Source organism: Pelmatolapia mariae, linkage group LG18 (genome assembly GCF_036321145.2).
Source record: "Pelmatolapia mariae isolate MD_Pm_ZW linkage group LG18, Pm_UMD_F_2, whole genome shotgun sequence".
In the NCBI taxonomy this organism is placed as follows: domain Eukaryota; kingdom Metazoa; phylum Chordata; class Actinopteri; order Cichliformes; family Cichlidae; genus Pelmatolapia; species Pelmatolapia mariae.
The window spans coordinates 10,658,662-10,679,679 of NC_086243.1; the positions used below are offsets into that span (position 1 = coordinate 10,658,662).

Sequence of the window (21,018 nt, forward strand, 5' to 3'; positions counted from 1 at the left end):
ATAAAGTAAATGAGAGTCATTTCACAAGTGTGCCATATTGCACAGACCCTTCTAATAAGTCTTTTTTGTATTTTTCTATGAAAACCTTTATAATACTTCTCTTCATGGCTTTGGCTCACTGTGTAAATATTATTCTGGGGTTGTTTTTTTTGTAAGCATGGCAATGAAAAAGTGGCTTGTAAATGACCTAAAATGTTTAAACGAGTAAAATAAACTGCCAGACTTATTCACGAGGAGAAATGTTTTTATTCAACAGCACAATAAATGAATGCATACAGACATGGTGATATGAGGATGACTAAAAACAAGTATTTGAGGTGTTTTTTTATGACATATACAGGTGGAAAGATAACTAGCATGGGTCTGGATCATTTTAAAACATGCAGGGTAGTTTCTTTGTACGCGTTGTGCTTAGAGACTTCCACTTGGGGCAAAAATTCCCTCCACTTGATGTGAAAATGGTACTCCAACTGCAGCACCAAGTCCTTGTCCTTCAGTCACATCCTTTTCGATGACAAGAGGCTGTTTGCTGGATTTTGCGTGAGGATGGTGAATGTTACACGTGACTCCTCCTTTTTTTTAACTTTTTTTTTTGCCTTTTTCCTGGTTAGCCGTTACTCATGAGATTGCTTACATTTAAAAAATACAAAAATATATTACCTCTGTAGTTATTCAAGGAAAGCATTTGCACATGTTGTATCAGTATCTGTTAACTTCACTGTGACTTTGTTGTACCTTAAACAAGTAACAAGGTCATTTCTATACATGAAATTCAAGTAGACAACATCAGGTCGGAAAAAAAAAAAAAGTTAGATAGTCATGCATAATGCAGTGTGAGAAACAAAACAAGTACAAAGGGAGAGAGCGTGGTTTAGATAGGTCTTCTATAAAGTATATGTGAGGGTTAGTTCTGTCAGTTCGGGTCCGGCCCACTGCTCTGTATCCCGTACAGAAGCGCGTGCATGTCAGTCGACACAGTTTCCTGAGCAGTTTTAAGTCCTCGCTCAAACTTCGCTTACTTTAACAGACTTAAAGTTTCCAGGAAACCGCCCTGTTAGGCATCACTTTAGTAAAGCTACAACACTTATGGACGCGTACAAGAGTCTGTGCAGCGATAACGCCGGCCACGCTTCCACGCACAGGGCAACAATCACAGGTATGGAAGAAGACACTTGGAAGGTTTCAAAAATATAACTTCGGATACTTTTCTTTCTTTGCTCTCTGTGATTGAGAGCAAAAAAGTTTTGTTTTTTTAAACACATGGCTTAGACCGAAGCTCCAAAGTTTCTCAAGGACAAGTAAAAGGCAGGGTCCAGAGGTGTTTTGCACAGCTCTTTCTGCTGGGAAGTAGACGATACTGTTACACGGCAACTTAGTGAGTTTTTTGGGTTTTTTTCCTTCTTCCACGCACTTTCTATACAAAGTCCACTGACGGTTCTCTGTGCGAGCAAGCCAGGGGGAAGATGCGCTTCCCTCTGTGCCCGACATCAGTATACAGTACAAGTTATAGGATCATGACTTGCATAGAGTAACTGCACAGCACACGAAATGAACACCGCACATCCTTTGTTTCCCGCCCGTGTTAGCTAAACAACAATAAAACCACCAAACAGGAAAAAACAGGGATGCGATGATACATTGGTCGGTTATCGAGCCTGACGTTTATCGACCTGTAAGTGTCGTCCAACATGAATCTGGTGCTGGCTAAATGTTCCGAGACTCTGTGATGAGGATGACCTTAAAAAATGTTTTTTCTAACCAACGTATTGAGCAAAAACTTTGTTTTCCTGAAACAAACTAGCGCGATACAAAAACAAACAAAAAGGGGGAAAAAAAGCTTTTGGCCAAATTCATATTTTGGTGCATCCCAAAAAAAAAAAAGAAAAAGAAAGACGAACCCTAACCAGCTGGTCATCAGAAAGTTTTTCTCAGGTCCATGTGCACTGAATAGATGACACGTTTGTGCCTCTACATGTGACACAAACTAATACTGACAGACAAGAAAAAAACAAATACTGCAGACATCAGTGCTAAGAGTACACACAAGACTTGGAATAGTAGTGATTATTTGGGGGGTTTTGTTTGTTTTTAACAATAAGACTGTTGACTAGTGGAGTTATGCATGTAGTACTTTGGCTCAGTAGAGAATAGATTCAAAAAGGAATATGTGCATCAAATGCATACAAGTATATGGATATACTGCTGTACAAAAAGTCACTTATATGATGGGACATGATTTGTACACTGGTAGGTTACAAATAGGTCATCATTGCAATTTCTTCAAATAGTGTTAAATGCTTAGTTGAGGTTTTCCCAAAAAACTTTGAGGTTTGTTCAGTGTTTATATAATCTTATTGGAAAATTCTGAGAGTACCTGGCAGGTGAGCTGCCCGGCTGCAACAACAGCCCCATCTTCACCCGGCCCCGCCTTCATCAGTTCAAAAATAGGTAGCTGAAATAATTCGGTTTCAATCTCTCTTTATAAAAAGCTAGCTGTGCTCATCGTGTATCACTTCATGAAGTTCCTCTCTTAATGTTGATGGTTGTAGAAGCTTCGAAAATAAAAAGAGAGAAAAATGTAACCTGTCTATACTTGGTTCACATAAAGGCTAATGCTGTCCAGGTCCACGCTAGCTTAGCTCCTATGAAGACAACAGGTGAAATTTAACTCCACCTTCTTAAGTTCATAATGCAGGGAGAGAAATTTCAGACACCTGTAAGGAAAGGAGCATTTAGGCATTTCTTCTGAGCGTGCTCGTTTTGAGTCGCGCTGGCAGGCAAAGTTTCAGAGTCAAGCACTGGCAGAAATATTCACCAGGCCTTAGTGTGTTAGGGGAAACAACTTGCTTATTTTTTATTGTTCTTGTGGTTCTTCATGTCCTGCTGCCACCATTCTTTCCTCAGTTCATGGCATGCTGGCGAATCGTGTGGAAGATCCAGTCCATCTTGGTAGTCCAGCCGCCGTGGTGAGCGTCGTTCATCTGCTTCATGAAGTAGTCGAGGGCCTCCTGCTCCGACTTGTCCAGGGCCAGGGTCTTCCTGATGTAAGCGATGTCGTCGAACGACTGCAGCTCAGGCATTCCCGAGCCCAGCATCATGGAGAAGAGGTTGATGAAGAGGTTGGCGTGCTGCCGGATTGCCAGGTACGCTTTGTAGCACATCTCCTGGAATCTGAAGAGGGAAGCAAAACGAGCAGGGTCAAGTTCTGTTACCCACCCCAGTTACCCACCAAATAAAACCTTGGTGGGTAACTGAAACGAGACTGCTGCTATTTTAAATCTGGCACTGTGTGCAGTAAAAGACAACAGAAGAATCATCAACTTTCTTACATTTGAAGTGCAAGACCTCAATTAGAACCTATTTACACTGTGATTGGCTGTGTCCAAAAATTCATTCCCATTGGCTAGACATTTTTCCAGGAGGTGCAAAAGATACTGGGAGAGTCTTTGAACATGGACCCTTTATCTCTTTCAGGACATCCAATTTGGAACAATATTGCGGACATCAGCTTCATTAGACTACATCCTTGCATACGCTGCAAGGAAAAACATTTCCATGTCTTGGATAAATGACAAACCTGATCCAGAATTTCTATGGAACATTTGACCTGCTTGCGTCATTCCTCCAGGAAACAGTTTATGAGAATCTGGGCTCCGGATCTTTGTTTCACAAACTCTTCAGTCACTTCGTTGCTCTCAGATCTCATCAGTGACAGAAAACCTTTGGTGTGTGTTTACAATAAGATCACTAGTGGCCACATCTGTCATGGCTTGATTGTCTGATCTTTTGTTTTGTCTTCGCTACAAGCCTTTGCTGACTACCATTTGATTTATATTTATTTACTTCTTCCGTTTCTCTCCTAACACCTTCAGATTTTTATTTTTACACAGACTAGTTGCTGTGCTGAGTCATTTGTTGTAACAAAAAAAATTTAAGAAGACGACTCAAAAAGCACCTCATCCATCCTTTAAGCGTCGCTGTGGGTGAAGCATTACCTTTCAAACTCCCTCGTTTTGGTGCACTCTTGCGTTCCTTTGCTAATAACAATCAAAAAGTCCTGCGTGAGCACAAAGGGGACGCGCTCCCTCTTGTACCCAAACTTCTTCTTTTTGTGGTCAAGGAAGTGACCAAAGTCTATGTGGAACAGCTGTGAACACAGAAAATATGGCACATTAAATTATAAAGGATAAACCAAAAAATCTAAAGTATAGAGATGAAGTTTAAGTCAGAAAGAGAAGCAGCTGTAATCATTACCTGCCCATCATCTTTAACCATGATGTTGCTGTTGTGCCTATCCCCTATGCCCAGGATAAATGTAGCTACACAGTAGCCTGCGCACGACCGTGTGAACAGATCGATGGCCTGGTCGTACCTGAGACGGCAAAAAAAAAAAAAAAAGCAAAATCATTTGAGGCAGTCTAGGAAATTTATGCAGATGTCGTCACAAAGGAAGTAGAAATAGAAAAAAAAAGGCTTGACATTAATAATTAACATTAATTAACATCTCTACTGAGCTCACTCACATCTCTCCCTTGTTCTTATCCTTGAGCCACTGATGTAGAGTGTGGCTGTTGAACTGCAGCGCCCCCTTTAGGCCTCCTTTGCACTGGATCTGCATGATGGTGTGAGAGTTCCTCACCACCTCGATCAAACCCACGCAGTCGCCGATAGACAAACAGCCATAGGGCAGCATCCTGGAAGAGGAAGCGTAGAAAACATGAGAGGCAAGGCGATAAAAAAAAAAATATATATATATATATATATATATATCAAGACAGCACTGATGGACTTTATATTAAATGACGTGAGGTGGCTGGCAGGGTCTGCCTGCTAATCTGCATTCAAGTATGGCTCGCAGAACATGAAAGGTCCGGTGCCTGTTAATGGGTACCTGCATCCCTGCTGTCATGACGAAGTGAGGAGCCTACCTGAGATCAAGGCCTTGGTTCTGCCAGATGTTCTCCATTATCCTAATGATCTGTAGCGTCAGCATGTCCTGCCTCAGATCTGCAGAGGCAAAGAGAGACAAGGAGGTGGATAACGGTGAGGTGAATATGAGCTGCTTTGATCAACTCCATGATGCATTATGGAGCAGAGCTTTCAAAGTCACGTTGGTCACAGGCGCTGCAGCGAAAAAGCACAAGCTGCTGCCGTGAAGCGGGGGTCAAATACGAGCGCTGCTCCTTCTGAGTTCTGCGTTAAGAGCGCAGTTATAGTTGTATTTATGTAGCATGAAACGACGCAGCGCAGGCTGAACTGTGCGCATGCTCGGCAGGTCTGTGTGTGTGTGCTGAGAGTGTGAGCGCTGAGGAGAGGACAGACAGGCGGAGGTAGAGGCAGAACTCACCATCTCCATTTTTGAAGATGATTTCATTGTTCTGAAAGAGCAGCTCCGACATCATATCTGGGTTTTCCCAGTTAAGCCACAGAGGTCTCTTTGCTGACGACATCATCCTGCATTCCTCCAGGCTAAAGTAAAGACATGGATATGTTTTAGCAGGAAAAATACACATACATGTATATAAAAGGAAAGGAGGGAAGCCCTCTGTAATCGTGGTTGTGCTCATCACAGCAACAGAGCTCTACAAGCATTCAGTTCATAATGGTCCTAATGTGCTTGATATGAACCAAACTGTTCAGCTTTTATTACATCTGGTAATACTTCAAGCCTCGGAGAGGAGAGGGCGAAAGCATCACCTGCAGGGGGAATAAAAATTAAATGCCAACCATTTGAGAGGAATGCGTTAGATAAGAGTGCTGAAGTACCGGAGGTTTCCCAGCTGATGTGCCGGATTCAGCGGAGAGGTGAAGCTTTGCAGTGCATCCATGTAGTCAGGTCTTTTCATCTGCTCCACCAGAAACTTCATTTGAACCTTAGAGGGGATTAAACAAATGTGACAGTTTCCTCAGGCGCTGAGCAATTGGAGAAACGGGCTGGCCTAAGTGCATATGCAGCAATCACAGTCAACTTTCTGCTGTTTCTCTTCAGCAAAACCTCTCACAATGAGGTAATGCTCCTTCACTGAGGGCTTTCAGGCAATGACATACACCCTCTGGTGGCCATGCTGAACCATCTAAGAAGCACCAGGTAGATTTAGATTGCATGGGCACGGGGCATTTCATACTGGTTTAATACATGACCAAGCCATCCAAGCTAACCACTGTGACTGGCATACTAACTAGTAGCAAAACATTCTTATAGCCTGTAGCTACATATTAAGTTCACTAACTACTAAGGACTACCAACCTTAGGTTCCATATTTAACTGGAACTAGTACTATAAGGATAAGAGACCCATTATTCTCATTTCAATGAAATATTTTCATTTGACTCTTCTGGGTTAGCTCTGCATGAGTCACAGTTTAAAATAATCCTTGTTTATTTCATGCTGAGCCTTTTTGGAGTCCCTCAGGTCATCCTCTGTCTTAAACGAGGAGGTTGTTGATTAAGTCCAGCATCCCTTCTTCTGACTGGCTACTTGTCACAAACAGAAAATTGGAACAGCAGGTGGGTGGGGCTTCTGTTATCTGTGTTTCTGAGATGATTGAGGTTTTTCACTCTCACTGATGTCATAAAGACCCAAAAGCAAAAAAAAAAAAGATTACACTGAATGAGTGAATACGAAAAGCTTTTTAAAAAAATGAAATATCTTATGCCAACGTGGCTGAATATTTTACTACGAGCAATTAAGAGGGAAAAAAAGAGAGAAAAAGCAAAGCTCCAAATTCTATCACTGCACTCTAATGTGGTGTCCCCGCGGCCAGGCCGGTCCAGATGTTGTCAAGATTAAACCAAACGATTCAGTGGATCACATTCAAAACAGCTGCCAGCTGTCAGATTACCTTCTGAGCCTCATCTTTTTTCTCCTGTTTGAGGAGGTCAGTGAGATTGATGAGCTTCTCCATGGCCTCCACCTGTCTGCTCAAGTGCTTCAGATACATGCCACAAGCCCGGCAGTAGGACTCCAGAAGCAGACCAAACCGCTGGCTCACTGTCTTGTTGTGCATCTCTGACCTTCACGCATTAAAACAAGGAAAGAAAAAGAGTTTAAGAGGTTCTGTCCCAAAGAAAATACGCTCTGCCTGCCTGGAAATCCTAAAACATAAACCAATGTGAGGCATCTTCAAAGTATGTTTTTTAAATTCATCCGTACCGGAGGCCAAACACTCAAACAAGATTTAACCTTTCGCTTACAAACAGTTCCAACTTCCTGAAAGAAAATCCTTTTAAATAAACTCACTTTAAATGCCAGAAGAAGAAATGTCCTATCCTCTGATTGGTTAACGCCTTTTTCAGCAGGAACCGTGCGAGTGGGTTATCAAGGTACTGCTCGTACTTCAGAACCTAAGACACGGCCACAGAGAATATATCGAAAATACCTTCAGTCCATCAAGCAAAACATGTGACTCATCAGCAAAACATGCCAGAATGAAAATGGCTCACGCGGCTTATTTTGATCTAAACACACCTGAACCAGCTGAATGAGATACTGGGAGAGTTTGTCATCAGTTAGGTATTTCTCAAGGCACTTCACAGCAAACTCTCTGACCATAGGATCGGGGAAGTTGCAATCCAACAACTCCATGGCTTGTTCTGGTTTGATAGCAGGCCAGTCCTTTAGAAGGCAATACATCTGAAATGAGAAAAGGGCAGCTAAATACAGAACACAGATTTTAAACAACCCTGTAATACACAGCTGTATAACGACTATGAGAAGTTGCCCCTTCATACATGTTGCAGACAACAGATTCTCTGTGTCAGAGTTGTATTCTCACCACTGCAAAGTTCTCCTATAGATTTAGGTGTGTAGTGTTCCCTAGGTAGCTGCTGAAGGAGGCAGGACACATTACACTCACTCACTCCCCGTGAAATCTCCAGCCTGCCTGCTCTATTCTCACACTGGCTCAATCTGACATCACACAGACTTTGTACTAGGGAGCTGGCAGGGTGAAGACTGCTCGAGTTCAATCCATCTGAGTATGACATTTAGGTTCTCGCATCAAGCCCTGCTGGGTCTAGAAAAGTCAACGCTGTGGCTCATGTGCAAAAACAGGTCGAGAACATGAGTAAGCATGTTCAATCACTGTTAAAAAGTAATATCAAGGTGTGTCAGCTGTAGAAACCCCGCACTCACCTGTGCAACCTCATCTCTGGAGTTCCACTTCACAGCCAGGAGGATCTTGGGAAGGATCTCTGGCATATTGATGCAGTCATGTCTAAAATAAAATTGGTGACAAAACAAATAAGTTATAACTTTTTCCACCATCAGCATTAAAGATTTCTGTGTACAAATCTAGCAGCTCTGATAACCAGGTGCTAACTCTTCCACTAGTACCTACTCGTCCTACTGCTCATTTAGTCATTAGGGTTTTCCATTAGGTGGTACTGGTGGTGTATTTTATTGCCTACTCTTCCGGGGATCCAAGCGAACTAAGTCAATCTGAAAATGTGACATCAACAGGCTGCATGCCACTGGTTAGGCTGGACAGTGGCGTCGTGAGAGCCGGCAATGGCTACACAAACAAAATCGTGCTCCCCAAGTCTGAGAAAAAGCCATACACTGAGCTACAGGTGTACCATCTCCTCTACATCCTCCATTGTTATGTTCCATTTGTGTTGCATACAAATGATGTCGGCCACATCGACCTCATGCACATTAGGTGCTATTCAATTGTAACGGAAAAAGACTGAAGCAGAGTAAAGACGAGTCGACCCGAGTGGGTACTAGCTCAAAAGCCCTTTATAAAAGCATACCAGCACACATCATTACCTGTGTCTCCACAGGAAGTCCTTCTCCTGCTCAGTGATTTCAGAAAGTGGGTCTCTGTTACACACTTGCCGTAGCTGCTCATTGTCGCTGTCAGTCAGGGGGTTGTCCCGTGCCAGTCTGTTACTCTATGACACCAAAATAACACAGTTTAGCAAAACAAACCAAGGAGGTCAGAGTCGGGTCTAGAGCCACTTGTCATATAACAGCGGGATGATTATTCTCATTTCCAGCTCCACATTTTCAGTCACATTTGCTATAGTGACTCTGCATGATTCACAGTTCAAAATAGTCTAAGTTTATCTTGTACTGAGCCTTGGTGCAGCCCATTGGTTCATCCTGTCTAAAACGAGCCGTTTCAGCTCCTCTGCCTTTAAGGAAAACCTTTCTTCTGATTGGCTGCACCTGATTGAGTCCCTGAGATGACATTATTAGGGATATCCACTCTCAATCACATCACAGAGCCAAGAGGCAAAGAAAATGACCTCATTATTAGAAACACCCATGTCTAACTATGTATATATTTAACAGAAGGATGAACCTTACAAGCCCCCATACTTTCTGTGTGGAGTGCACATGAACTATGATGTGGCAGCTCTTCAATGAAAATCACGTCTCATGATGTGTTGATGTATCTGACCAGCAAAGCAAAACAGAAACCAACAAACACGTGTTTACTCTTACCAAACCAGTGTGGCAGTAATTAAAGCCAAGCTCTCTGGATATGTTCCAGTTTGCATGATCCTCAATGGTAGACATATCAGGAAACTTGACAGGGGAGCTGTAATGGTCAAACTCCAGCTCCAGACATGGGGTTTCCTGTACGTTTAGAAAACGGTAAAGAGGGGAAAAGGTCATTCAAGGTGTTTATTGTAATCAAATTAAGGCGCCAACGAGTAATTAATTAATTGGGATAAGGAGCTTGGTTGCTTAAATCGAGCAGCTTAAGCAGCAGCTGCTGCATTACTGAAACTGTACAAGGTGTCGCCAGCTTTGCTATAACTGGGTCACGAGGCTTAAAAGTTATTATTATGCATAATGCGTGTATGTGAAAAGCTTCAAATGCTGGCAAAAACTCAAGTGTTTATAAACTGCATCCTGATCCATTCGGGTTTATGCAAATTAAAGATACAATGCTACTATTATCAACATGTTTGTATATACAGAACAGAGAAACACTGGAAGTACAAACAGCGAAGAAAGTTTTGCCACTTGCCTTGTTAGGGTTGGAGCCCGTGACACCGATAGGGTTGAGCAGGTCTTCCAGGCCATGTGGGACAGGCCACAGGTTGAGAGCCATCTTCCCTGCTACTAGTGTGTGGGTGTAGTCAAACAGGTTAATGTTGCCCCAGGCGAGGGGACAGTGCTCCTACAGGAGACAAATAAAAAGGATTCTTGTGAAAATCATCAGCAAGGCAACAGCTGGTGGATACGGAGCAGACAGGTGCAGTGGAATAAAAACAAACAGGGAAGTTGGTGATAATAAAGTAAGAACAGGTAAGACGATAATAAAATGTCCAAAGTACATGTGTGTCATTGGTTTGGCTGTTCATAACTGTTAATAGAAACATGGTTTTTAACTAAAAAACACAGGAAGAGAAAAAAGAGCTGCAGCAGACAGACTGGACAGCTCCAACTCTTGCCCTGCTCCTGTATAGAAATCCATTTAAACCACGCGCACCATGAAACTTAATCGCATCTGCTGCCGGTCTGCTGGGAAAAGGGCCAATTACTGATTGACTTCTTAATTAAAACCATGCTAGTTTGTTTGGCTGTAGGGCAGATACACCACTTGCGCTTTTGATACATTTCTGACAGAATAATTTCTCCAGAAGTGCTTGCTGTAATATTAAAACACACTTGTTGGCCAAAATCAACAAGGTGTTAAATCGTGGCCTCTTTCACCCCGGAGGGGGAAAACAAAACAAAACAACCACTCTGTGGCTAATGAGATGGTGCAAGAAAAGTACAATAGCGAAGATTAATGGGCTTCATTTCTGTTGCACCAAATTCAGTGGAGGTGCAGAGAATAATTTTGAGAACAGTTTCGATAACATCTGTGGCACTGATTGGTTTATATTAGGCTGTTATTCACTCTCCATATTAAAGGTTTGATTCGAGAGAAGCAAAGACCATTTTTCCGGATATTTTTCAACCCTTGTAAGTCACACGATGAGACACGGATAGAATAAACCCATCGAGTTCGATGCATGTGGTTGCGTGATTGACAATGCTTACTGAATCACAAGCTATGACACACCAACGCAACATCTACGCTATTTCTTTCTCTGCTACACCCTCCTTGGCACAGACATGATCATAGTTAAAGAGCATGTCATATTAAAAGATCAGCTACATTTTTTTCTTGGTTGGCATCCCAAACAATTTGTTTGGCACATTTTACTTCCATCAATTCAGTTTGTGTTTTTTAACAAGTGCCCCTGTCGAGTAGATCGGGGCATGAGTTGTAGTTGCATTCCAGTTGGCTGACTGATGAACACAGGTCCTAGAAGCAGTTGATGAAAGATTGACATCTTTAATTCCTAACAATGCCTTACTGTCAACAACCATCTTTGGCTACAGGACCATTATAAGGGCCAACTTCACTCACTTTGCCGTGACAAAAGTATCGCAACCTATGACTGATTCAATTTAGGGATTTTTTTAAAAGAAAATATGCGAATTTTACGACAATACCTTGAAGATTTTAACATAAAATGTTGACATTTCAGTGCTAACCTCTTTAGCTCCCTTCCTTCCTTTGACAGAGCAAATGGAGAGGCAGAGTCGGGCAGCTCGGGGGACTTCTGGAATGTACATGTCGTAAGTCAGCCACTCGTTCCACCTGCCACAAACAGGAACATAACCACAGATATGAATCAGTCACATTACTGCCACAAAGCTCAGTAAAATCTTAGAGTACTAAACACTTTGATTATGCACAACCTGGGGTTTGAGCACGGCACACGTAGTGTGTTCACATTGTCGCACAGCTGCTCTCCACCATGGTATATCCCAGTCCTGACGTAGATCTAGATCAGCAACAAATCAAAAGATTTATAAAGTAATCTAAGCGATAAAGATTTCTTTCAGCACATTTCTGACTGAGAAAGACGGCGAGACGCTGTACAACATCTTTTAATAGTCTCCAAGCTACTGAGATGGAATATTACAGTCAGAATGAATTTTACTCAAATGAGAAACAAGCCAGATGAGCTTTAAAGAAAAACAAGATGACAACAATGTACTGCAGTTGTACCTTGTCAATGTCTCTGATGTTGACATTGACATAAGTGGCGCACAGTATCTTAATCCTTAGCGTTCCGTTGATAGTCCACAGATTCTTGGTGGCTGTTTCCCCATTCATGTAGGGTGTTGCTGTGGATATTCGCCTTGCATATGACGGCATGGTGAAGAAATCCATGGGCAGTTGGGAATACAGGCTGTCTTTTGACATTAGCATCAGGTTAGGCATTCTTCCCAGCATGATACAGCTGCGCACGTACTGTTGAGGACAGATAAAAGTGACATTTTGAAGTAGATGCAATTGTGACATTTTGAAGCTGCTCGTGTCATTTTGACATTTTGAAGCCATTCGTACACATCTGGGCCTATCAAAATGGAAATTCCAAGAATTTATAATTGCAGCTCAGCAATAACTGACGCACTCAGCACTTTGTACTTGTGTGATGTGTGTGGGGCTTTTCTCGAACGTGCACACTTGACTGGCCGAACATTTCCTCAGAAATTTAATTTCATGCCCTAAGTGTCGAACACATTTGTGTTGGATGATAATTTGATGTGAGGTGGATCTGTCTCTCCCCCTCTAAGTACAATAGAATCAGCTGCAGCTAAGCTAAGATTTAATTAGATTACCTTGTACTGACTCAGAGGGTATTTCTCCAGTAAGTACTCATCACAGCCGCAGACTTTGAGGATGTACTTTCCCTGATACTCCTGCACACACATCTTTAACTGCTCCTGGGAGAGCAGCATGCTGCGCGTCTTCTTCCGAATGGCTTCTGCAATCACTTGCTCTGGTACATAATCATGATTGATCTTCAGGGTGTACTTCTGTTTGTCATTGGTGGGCGAAACAATGACCCAAATGACCACAATGATCTGACCTGAGGGAAATAAAGTAACAGATGAAACAGAGGGCAACAGCATGGGCAAAACAGTTCCAGCACAGTGAGGGGTGCTGCCCACCTCGGAGTAAAATGCCTCACCTTTGTCTAGCTTGCTATAGATGTGCCTGGGAAGTTCTGCTGAGGATTCAACATTGGGAGGGTAGACGTACAATGCTCTGCTGTGGGGTCCGTTGCTGTCTCTGAGGTCCACGGCTTCTTTGCAAACATTTAAAATGTTCCTTCTGAAGTCCTGCACCTCAGGGTCTTTCACCAAATCAAACTCACATATAGGCATACCAATAGCAAAACCTGAAAGGAAAAAAAGCAATTGCGTTTTGTTATTATGTATTAAAAAGGAGAGCCAACAACAACACAATACAGTGTATATAACACACAGTATAACCAAATAAATACGGGCTGTTTTTAACTGCACAGTAAGTCAGGAACTGTACCTATCTCTCTGTTGAGAATCTTCTCTTCTCTGTTGCCTACTGGCTCAATAACCTTGAGGAAGGCCTGGAAAAGCCTAAGATCACACAACCTCCTGGTCTCATCATAAAACTCCTCCCGCTCTGCTTCCTGGGTGACACTGACAAAGATGTAGGAGCTCTCCTCCTGCAGCAGATGGTAGAGAGGGTACTTCCTGGCCTCTTTGAAAAGCTCATGCTTGACTGTAGTAAGTGTGGCCTCCCGGAGGCACTCCAACGTGAGAATCATGCCATTTGGCAGAAGGCAGTCCACTAGGATGCTGGGGGGCATCAAGTGCATCCCCCATAGTTCTCCCGATGATGGTCTGGGAGCCATGGCTGCGCCAGCAGATCCTCTCTATTCTGAGCCTGGTAATTACCAGATGAGCAAGTTCGACCAACTGAGAAACAGAAAGAAGCAGAATTATATAAGAAGCTCTGAGCAGTATACACAAATGCAAAACGCCTGTGGTAAATATTTCACTACAGTTATGGCAGCTGCTTCTCAGTGACAGGATATACAAAAATATAACTATATCCAAGGGAGTTGGAAACATCAAACTTGAACTGATTATGAAGAATTTTAGAAGAATTGCGAACAAAAATAATTGTAGAATACCTGTAGTGTCACTCTTTAGTATTTGTGTGCTACTTATATAACAGATGTTTCTTTGGTTCGGTTAGCACATGAGCGGCAGCACAACATATGCCAACAACTTGACGTTACAAACTAATCCAATGATAACAAAAATTGTCAACTCATCAGATGCGCAAAATCGACCACATGTGTCAGCTGGTGTTGAATTAGCTCAAGTTAAAGTGGACAGAAATGAACTGATGCAGGGCTGTGGACTCAAAAGGTCTTCGAGAATCATGTAAACAAACTTGTTAGCTAGCAAAATTTCCCCGTATATTGGTTTATCACGGCTAACACAGCTAAGCCTTGAGCTTGACATACACATTGACTGGTTGGATGTGTACTGCTGTCTGTTGGTTTAACTTTAGATAATGTTTCTTTAACGAGCTAGCTAGCCACGCTAGCCAAGTTCACCAAGAAGATCAATGTCATATACAGTATGAAGACCTCTCCTCATGCACACGCTATTTTCACGCTGGCCCTAATGTAATTAAAGGGTAAGAGTGAACAGTGTTGTGTGAGTAACTGGATAGCTTTATCGATCAACAGCAAAACCAAACACACTGCAAAAAACAAGAAAAATAAAACAACAACAAAAATAACATATTAGGTCTACCTGTGTCAGCTAACGGCAACCGGTTAGCCGTAAAGCTAGTCGGACTGCTCAATCATTAGCCGCGGCTAGCTGAGTAAATCCCATCCGCTCGAGAACTCCCAAGCAGCCGCGCTACTTTAATCCATCCGAAGAGTGACACGGGGCGGTCGGGACAGTGCCGCTTTTCAGAAGGAAACACGTCCCTAGCTCCCACCGAGGTTGTCAATATTCTGTAGTGGAGTAAGTCTATAACACTTCTTGTTGTTCGTCATCGTGCCGTCCCGAAAATATACTGCACTGCTTGGTAACACGCTAGCTCCACACAGCTAGCCTGTTCGAGGGCTGCTAGCAGGCTCATCGTCTCGGACCGCCTTCCCACACTGACCGAGCTGGTGGAGGAGTTTGTCATGAGATAAGACTGGGGAATTCACGGGAAACCGCCTGCTCGCTGTTTTCTTGAAATGAAATGTCTCCAAAGAAAAGCTATCAGATTGCACATGCAGAGCCCAAACCCTTTATAGAAACGTGAAGTGAACATGCCTACAAAATACGATTGCAGCACTATTTTATTTAATCGTATATGTACACTTCCACCCAGGGCATTATATTTCCACACTTTTCTCGAGTATCTGTAAAACAAACAGCCTATATCCAATGAGCAAAGGAATAGATTAAATGGCCAATATTACTGAGTGATTAGAGCGTGAGCAGCTTAAAACTTTGAAAAATTGATAATTGAAGAAGCCATATTCAAGCATATGGATATGCAGTCAGGCAGCTGCCTATGTTTGTGATGCAGGTTTTAAAAATCAGGTTCTCTTTCATTATAAAAAAGCTGTGAACATTTAGCAGAGGTGCATCTGTATTTGTTTTCTACCATAAGAAAATGCTGAGGGATTGATCATTTGTTACAGTTACAAGCCAGACACAGCCAGGGAACTACCACAATGTAAGATGTAATTTCAAATAGAAAATTGTTATAGAGATGTAATCAGTAAAAATTGTGATCCTGGAATACGAAATCAGTTTATTTAGTCTGGTAGGCTGAGTCAGTGCACATGTACACTGTGTCATGATGTCTCTGATTTTTTCACTCATTTTCAGTCCAGTCCTTGTACATGAACATTTTCAAAACAATGTTCTATTTGTTTGTTAAGCCACATAACATCTATGAATCATTCACCACAGAACAGACAACTTGGCAGCGCTGCCATGTTGTTACTAGCAGTCTGTCACAAAAACACATAATTTGCTCCCATTTCTTTAGTTGCCAAACACAGTTTGACAGGCATAAAACAGTACAACCAACAAAAAAACTATTAGCTGAAAACTTCACATATCATGGCATGCTGTGGAGTGTAGCCTTAAAAAATCTGAAGAAACTGGACAACTGATGAACAAAAGAAGAAGCAGCACATGTTTATCAAAATGCTTTCCTAGCATTGTCACATTGTTCGACATCATCAGCCACAGACACTTCTGCTCAGACAGTGATGTTTTTCTCCATCGGTTCAAATATTGATTCGTTTTCGTTGGGTATGTAACACTTGTAAACAAGTACTCTCAGACATTTTTACCATGCTTTAACATCTTCCCAACCGCGCTCAGATCTTTCTTCGTAACAGCCCATTATACAGCTGACAGTTCATTCACATTTATACACTTGCTCTGAGGTGAAAATCAGCTGCTCTGAATGTCTCAGCTGAAGAGAACAGTTTGCGAGATGCCACAAAACATTCGTTTGGTTCCCAGCAATTCTTTTATGTCGTGCGTCGCTCACAAAACCATCAATTTCTTGGTTTATTTTCTATTTTTTCACGTCTTGAGCTTCCCTATCTGTTCACACAGTCTGGAGAGGTACTGTGTTAGCTTCACCATCATGATGATTAGGACCCCTCCTGTGAGCGTGCAAGACGGCCAGAGCAGCGAGTGGAAGACGGCGCTGTGGTCGTACAGGCGAATCAAGAGAGTCATCTCCTGCTGCTCGCTGGGGTCGTAGTAACACGGGACCTGCTGGTTCGCCTTCAGTCGCTCGGAAATGTTCAAAATCATGGCGTGCATGGCTGTGCTGTCCTTCTGGCACCTGGGCACATAGAAACACTGCAAGGACAGGAGTGAGGGACACAGAGGTCATCCAGAGGGCAATCAGCCAGTCATACTTTTTTGTTTTTTGGCACTCAGAGCTACTTTTGTTTTATTTCACAACACGCTATCTGACATTTCTGTATTGGGCATCTATCGTCGGGCCAACATCTGACAGCCATTGTCAACATTTGAAACAGTTCAGTAATTCCCAGTATTTTCTCTCTGGCACCGTACTCACTTCAGAGCTGGCATCATGGGTCTCTTCATTGTGAGATAAACGGCTGACACGGCCTGTGTTATTGACGCTCACATAGACCTGCAGGCAAGGGTATCTGGATATCCTCCAGCAGTCTGACCCACAGCTGTAGGAACAGTTCATGTCTGCTGTGACCGTGGAGTTGAGAACAATACACACACCCTCCTCTGTCCACATGCTGTGTTGACATTTAAAGGAAGATCCAATTTATTACGACAACAAAAAAGAAGAAGAGGAAAGAAAGACAGCATTCGGGATGTTATGCCATGAAACGAGCTCAGTTTGGAAAGTGTAATGTGCTCCTGGAGATCTGGTTTCATAAAGTATTCATTTTTGCATTTTTCCCGCTTGAACGAGCAAAGAAACAGTTTGCCAACAAGCACATCTGATGAATAAAACATGTTTCTGAAAGAAATATCAGAGCCGCCTTCTCCAAACACTAACAGGCCTGTACCTGTCTGCATAGGACCGCAATATGGTGATACCCAGGACAAAGTACATCATGACTGAAGAGAGGATCATCCCAAGTCCCAGAAGAATGGCCCGATCTTCTCCGGGCTTCAGAGCGGTCACCGTCTTCTTCTTGTCCAATATATCTACCTCTCGAAATTTCTGGTAAATTGTCCTGATGATGGAAAATGAGAAGGAGTTAAGTTTTTTTTTTTTTTAAGCTATAGTTGAAATACTTTTGGCAATCAAAGTCCTCTTGACATTTCATACTTTTTCAAGCCTGAAATGATGAGAATCTGTTACCTCCTTTCATTTCCTCTTCCTGATCCTGCTGTATTTCTGGCCCCTGCCACAAAGAACATCTTTCCTGGCGACGACAATGATGGTGATGCACGTCTGCCTGTGTCTGATGAAGCAGAATGGAAAGGCTGCTGGAAAAACCTGTGAAAGAGTGCAGTCGGTTTTATTTTTAAGATCCTAAACAGAGCACAAATCCCAAGTCGGTAGTTCCAAGGGAGATTTGTAAGACGTGAGAATCGCAAATCACGCTTTACCGCTGGTGCATATTAGCTGTCAAAACGCACTACGTTCCAGATAAAGTATACACTACTTCAAATAACCCTCGAACAACAGTTCCTCATTATGCTGCACTGGGGTCGTAAGAATCCTTGATATGGCACGCCCCGCCAGGTAAACATCTCATTTTGAACACAAAGAATTCTACAAGATGACGGACTGCCACTGATGAAAGGCGTTAATGCTGACGTGGCACACGTGAAAAGAAAAAAAACAAACCTACCTGCTGTTTTCTGATCACTGTCAACACAAAGTCATTTGCTCCTATTGAGACAAGACTTGCATGGGCCTCCTCCACAGGTCCTACCACTGCAAGAAAACATACAGCATTCAATGAAGCTGTACGTACAGCTTCTATAATATCATTAGCTTTCACGTAATTGAATAAGCACCTGAGACATTAGGAGTAATTGGTCATCTTTAAGTTCTTAAAACACTATTAAGACTGCATGTGCACACTGTAACTTGGGGTGAATTTCCCATAGTGTCACTGCTTTTATTTGAAAATCAAAAATCAGTTCCTCCACAGGCTGGAATTTATTTAGAAAAAGCTTCTATTTACGCCCCGACAGCCCTCCAAAGAAAACATTAGCTTCATTCAAGGCTCAAAATGGAAGCAGAATAAACAGGGCCTCTTTCTTTTCTTTTTCTTTTTTGTTTGTGAGGGGATAACAACCCTGCCAGAATGCTGGGACCAGAATAGTTAGAAAACAAGCCAGCAAGTTCCTCTTAGATGAGTAATTTCCTTGTTGTATCACATTCCCAGCTGCTTAGGGGAAATGTAGCTGAGAGACAGCTCCAGCGTGACACAAGACATCTGAAGGAAACCATTAATGTTATCAACAAAATGCGCTTCTCTCCAAACACTCCACACGAATTTGCATGCATCCCCACAACAAAGGGAGTCACTCACACAAATTTTTCGCTGTCTTATTACTTTTAACCAGCTCCCTCCCACACCTCCGTAAAAGCGCGCACTGGCCGTTGCCCCTCGAGGGCCTCAAGCTTGGTGCATAACTGTATTGATTTCAGCTAAACGTGGACACCCGCACACACAATTTCAGAGAGAGACCCCCTAACTCCATGTATCTACTTAACTGTCAAGCAAAACATTTTAAAGGCTTTGAAAGCTGTAAACGTGTTGGCAGCTGAGCCTTGTGCTCAGTGCAGGTTTGATTTACACTGGCAGCACAACAGCCTATAAGGAATGGGCCTCGTCTGTTCTCGCTGTTAAGTGAGGCTAACCAAATATGCAGCTGATGAGGTTTATTTAAAAGTGATGTTAACTCAAAAACATTTCTAGAGATGTACTATTTATGTGAAATGTCTCAAACTGCAGTGAAATAGTGTTTGAGGTTCAAAGAGCCTGTCGTCAGTTTCGAAAAACACAAATTTCTTCATGTCTCTGCTTATTTTTTTTTAAGTCTACTTAGTCTGCATACTGTCCAACCCCACAAAGCTCTGCAGGGTGACAGTTTTTGCGTGCTTGAAGAGATTTTCCAGCACCGAGTGCTGGTGTGGAAATGCTTACAGCAGCAGGAACGTATTGTTCACACTTTCCTGTTATCATTTTAATGAACATCCTGAGCCAGAGGCTGATACGATCAGCCAGCGTCCCCTCATGTTTTCACGGGTGTGTCCTTAGTTCATGTTTCATCCAGCTGCCTCGCTTCAATCTCGTGAGCGCGAGCGAGACTGAATGATAGTGAACCGAGATGGCACGTGGTAGCTCACGTAATTGTGGAGCCACAAAAAAGAAACACAACTGACCAAAAAAAAGAAAAAATGAGAAAAGAGAGATTTAGAAAGATTGCAAAAATGCACAAAACAAAGGCAGTGAAAAGATGACAACAAAGGTACGTTCACGTTGTCCTTCCAGTGATTATTGCTTTCCCATCATGTGTCCCAGTGCTGGTCCTGCCCCTCAGCAGCCCACATAGGAACAAAGCCCTTTACCGAGGGCCACAGAGTAATGCTGTATAATATGCAGGTGAAAGTGAGCTGCATGTTAACTAAATCAGCTATTTATTATTGCAGCAGTTGTGAAGGTTGCAGCGCTGGTCTTCCAACTGAGTAAAAAACATATGATTCATTAGGCCACTCAAGGAGGAAAATCACAGTGTGCTCCATTCAACAGGTCAATGCACTACATCTAAATCTGATCGCTTAGAAATAAATAGCACATGCACCAGATCTGTAAAAGATTCAAACTCTTTTGTATCCGTTTTGTGCTAAATGTCAGCCTTCCGCTGTGTGCCGGTTCTTTTTTTAAGCACACATGGCCTGTGTTTCTCCCCCGGTGTCCGTAATAATCTCTTTCTTTTCACAGTCGAAGTAAAGTAAGCCCCAGCTTTTGAATTAGCTTATGCTGAATTGAAACCGCAGCGATAACATGTCAATTCTGTGAAGTCCTACCTTTTGTCGCGCGTGGTGGGGGGGCTTGTTGTGATAATCCAGTCTTTGGTGTACAACTGTCAGCAGAAGCTCTTCCAAATGCTGCCCAGGCTCCTGGGGACAGCAGCTGGCTACCTCTTATTTAAACTCTTACCCCCAAGTGAACAGGATGCCTGCCATACCTGGGTCAGTAATTTGAGTTCCCTTTACAATGCCTTAAAATGAGTTGGGCAGCACAATGATCAGACCTCTGACTGGGCCTGTTACTATGTTTGTGCGCAGGAGTTACTTCAAACGCTTCTGGCCTTATGTTGTACATATGTCCATCCATTTACTTTCCTTTATCCAGTTCAGGGGCAGGCTACACCCTGGAGAGGTCACTAGTCTGTTACATGGCTAACACACAGAGACAGACAACCACTCACATTCACACCTATTAGAATCAGAGTTAACCTAGCCCCACTGATTGCATGTCTTTGGACTGTGGGAGGAAGCTGGAGCACCTGGATAAAACCCACACAGATACGGGTTGGATATGCAAAAACCACACAGATGGTGGATTTGAACCCTTGCTGTGAGACAACAGTGCTAAACACTGCACCATAGTGCTGCCCCACTTACAGGACGTTTAGGCAAATTCAAAGTCAAATGCTGTGACAAG

General features: G+C 42.7%; 2 protein-coding genes across 2 annotated transcripts; both read right to left on the minus strand.

Annotated features, from left to right (window-relative positions):
- Positions 1 to 233: 233 nt before the first annotated feature.
- LOC134616284 (phosphatidylinositol 4,5-bisphosphate 3-kinase catalytic subunit alpha isoform) lies at positions 234 to 14,986 on the minus strand. Its single transcript, XM_063461023.1, has 21 exons — positions 14,618 to 14,986; positions 13,350 to 13,765; positions 12,997 to 13,206; positions 12,644 to 12,894; positions 12,027 to 12,272; positions 11,714 to 11,799; positions 11,507 to 11,612; positions 9,984 to 10,136; positions 9,452 to 9,586; positions 8,771 to 8,895; positions 8,135 to 8,216; positions 7,469 to 7,633; positions 7,241 to 7,344; positions 6,843 to 7,014; positions 5,767 to 5,873; positions 5,348 to 5,469; positions 4,929 to 5,007; positions 4,524 to 4,694; positions 4,255 to 4,372; positions 3,996 to 4,147; positions 234 to 3,171 (listed from the first exon to the last, which is right to left on the minus strand). Exons 2-21 carry the CDS (start codon positions 13,699 to 13,701, stop codon positions 2,901 to 2,903), a joined length of 3,207 nt encoding a protein of 1,068 aa, XP_063317093.1. The 5' UTR covers positions 13,702 to 13,765; positions 14,618 to 14,986; the 3' UTR covers positions 234 to 2,900.
- Positions 14,987 to 16,411: 1,425 nt separating this feature from the next.
- On the minus strand, positions 16,412 to 17,749 carry kcnmb2a (potassium large conductance calcium-activated channel, subfamily M, beta member 2a). The gene is made up of 4 exons (XM_063462468.1): positions 17,691 to 17,749; positions 17,392 to 17,562; positions 16,920 to 17,115; positions 16,412 to 16,696 (listed from the first exon to the last, which is right to left on the minus strand). Exons 1-4 carry the CDS (start codon positions 17,747 to 17,749, stop codon positions 16,412 to 16,414), a joined length of 711 nt encoding a protein of 236 aa, XP_063318538.1.
- Positions 17,750 to 21,018: the final 3,269 nt, after the last annotated feature.

Excerpts from the sequence above, each read along its gene's own strand:
- LOC134616284 (XM_063461023.1), bottom strand. The coding sequence starts at position 13,701 with ATGGCTCCCAGACCATCATCGGGAGAACTATGGGGGATGCACTTGATG. Across the intron at positions 11,800-12,026 it reads ACATCAGAGACATTGACAAG|ATCTACGTCAGGACTGGGAT; the intron begins GTACAACTGCAG and ends TTGCTGATCTAG. Across the intron at positions 10,137-11,506 it reads GAAGGAAGGGAGCTAAAGAG|GAGCACTGTCCCCTCGCCTG; the intron begins GTTAGCACTGAA and ends TGTCTCCTGTAG.
- kcnmb2a (XM_063462468.1), bottom strand. The coding sequence starts at position 17,749 with ATGTTCTTTGTGGCAGGGGCCAGAAATACAGCAGGATCAGGAAGAGGA. Across the intron at positions 17,563-17,690 it reads GGAAGAGGAAATGAAAGGAG|GACAATTTACCAGAAATTTC; the intron begins GTAACAGATTCT and ends TTCCATCATCAG. Across the intron at positions 17,116-17,391 it reads TTGCGGTCCTATGCAGACAG|CATGTGGACAGAGGAGGGTG; the intron begins GTACAGGCCTGT and ends ATGTCAACACAG.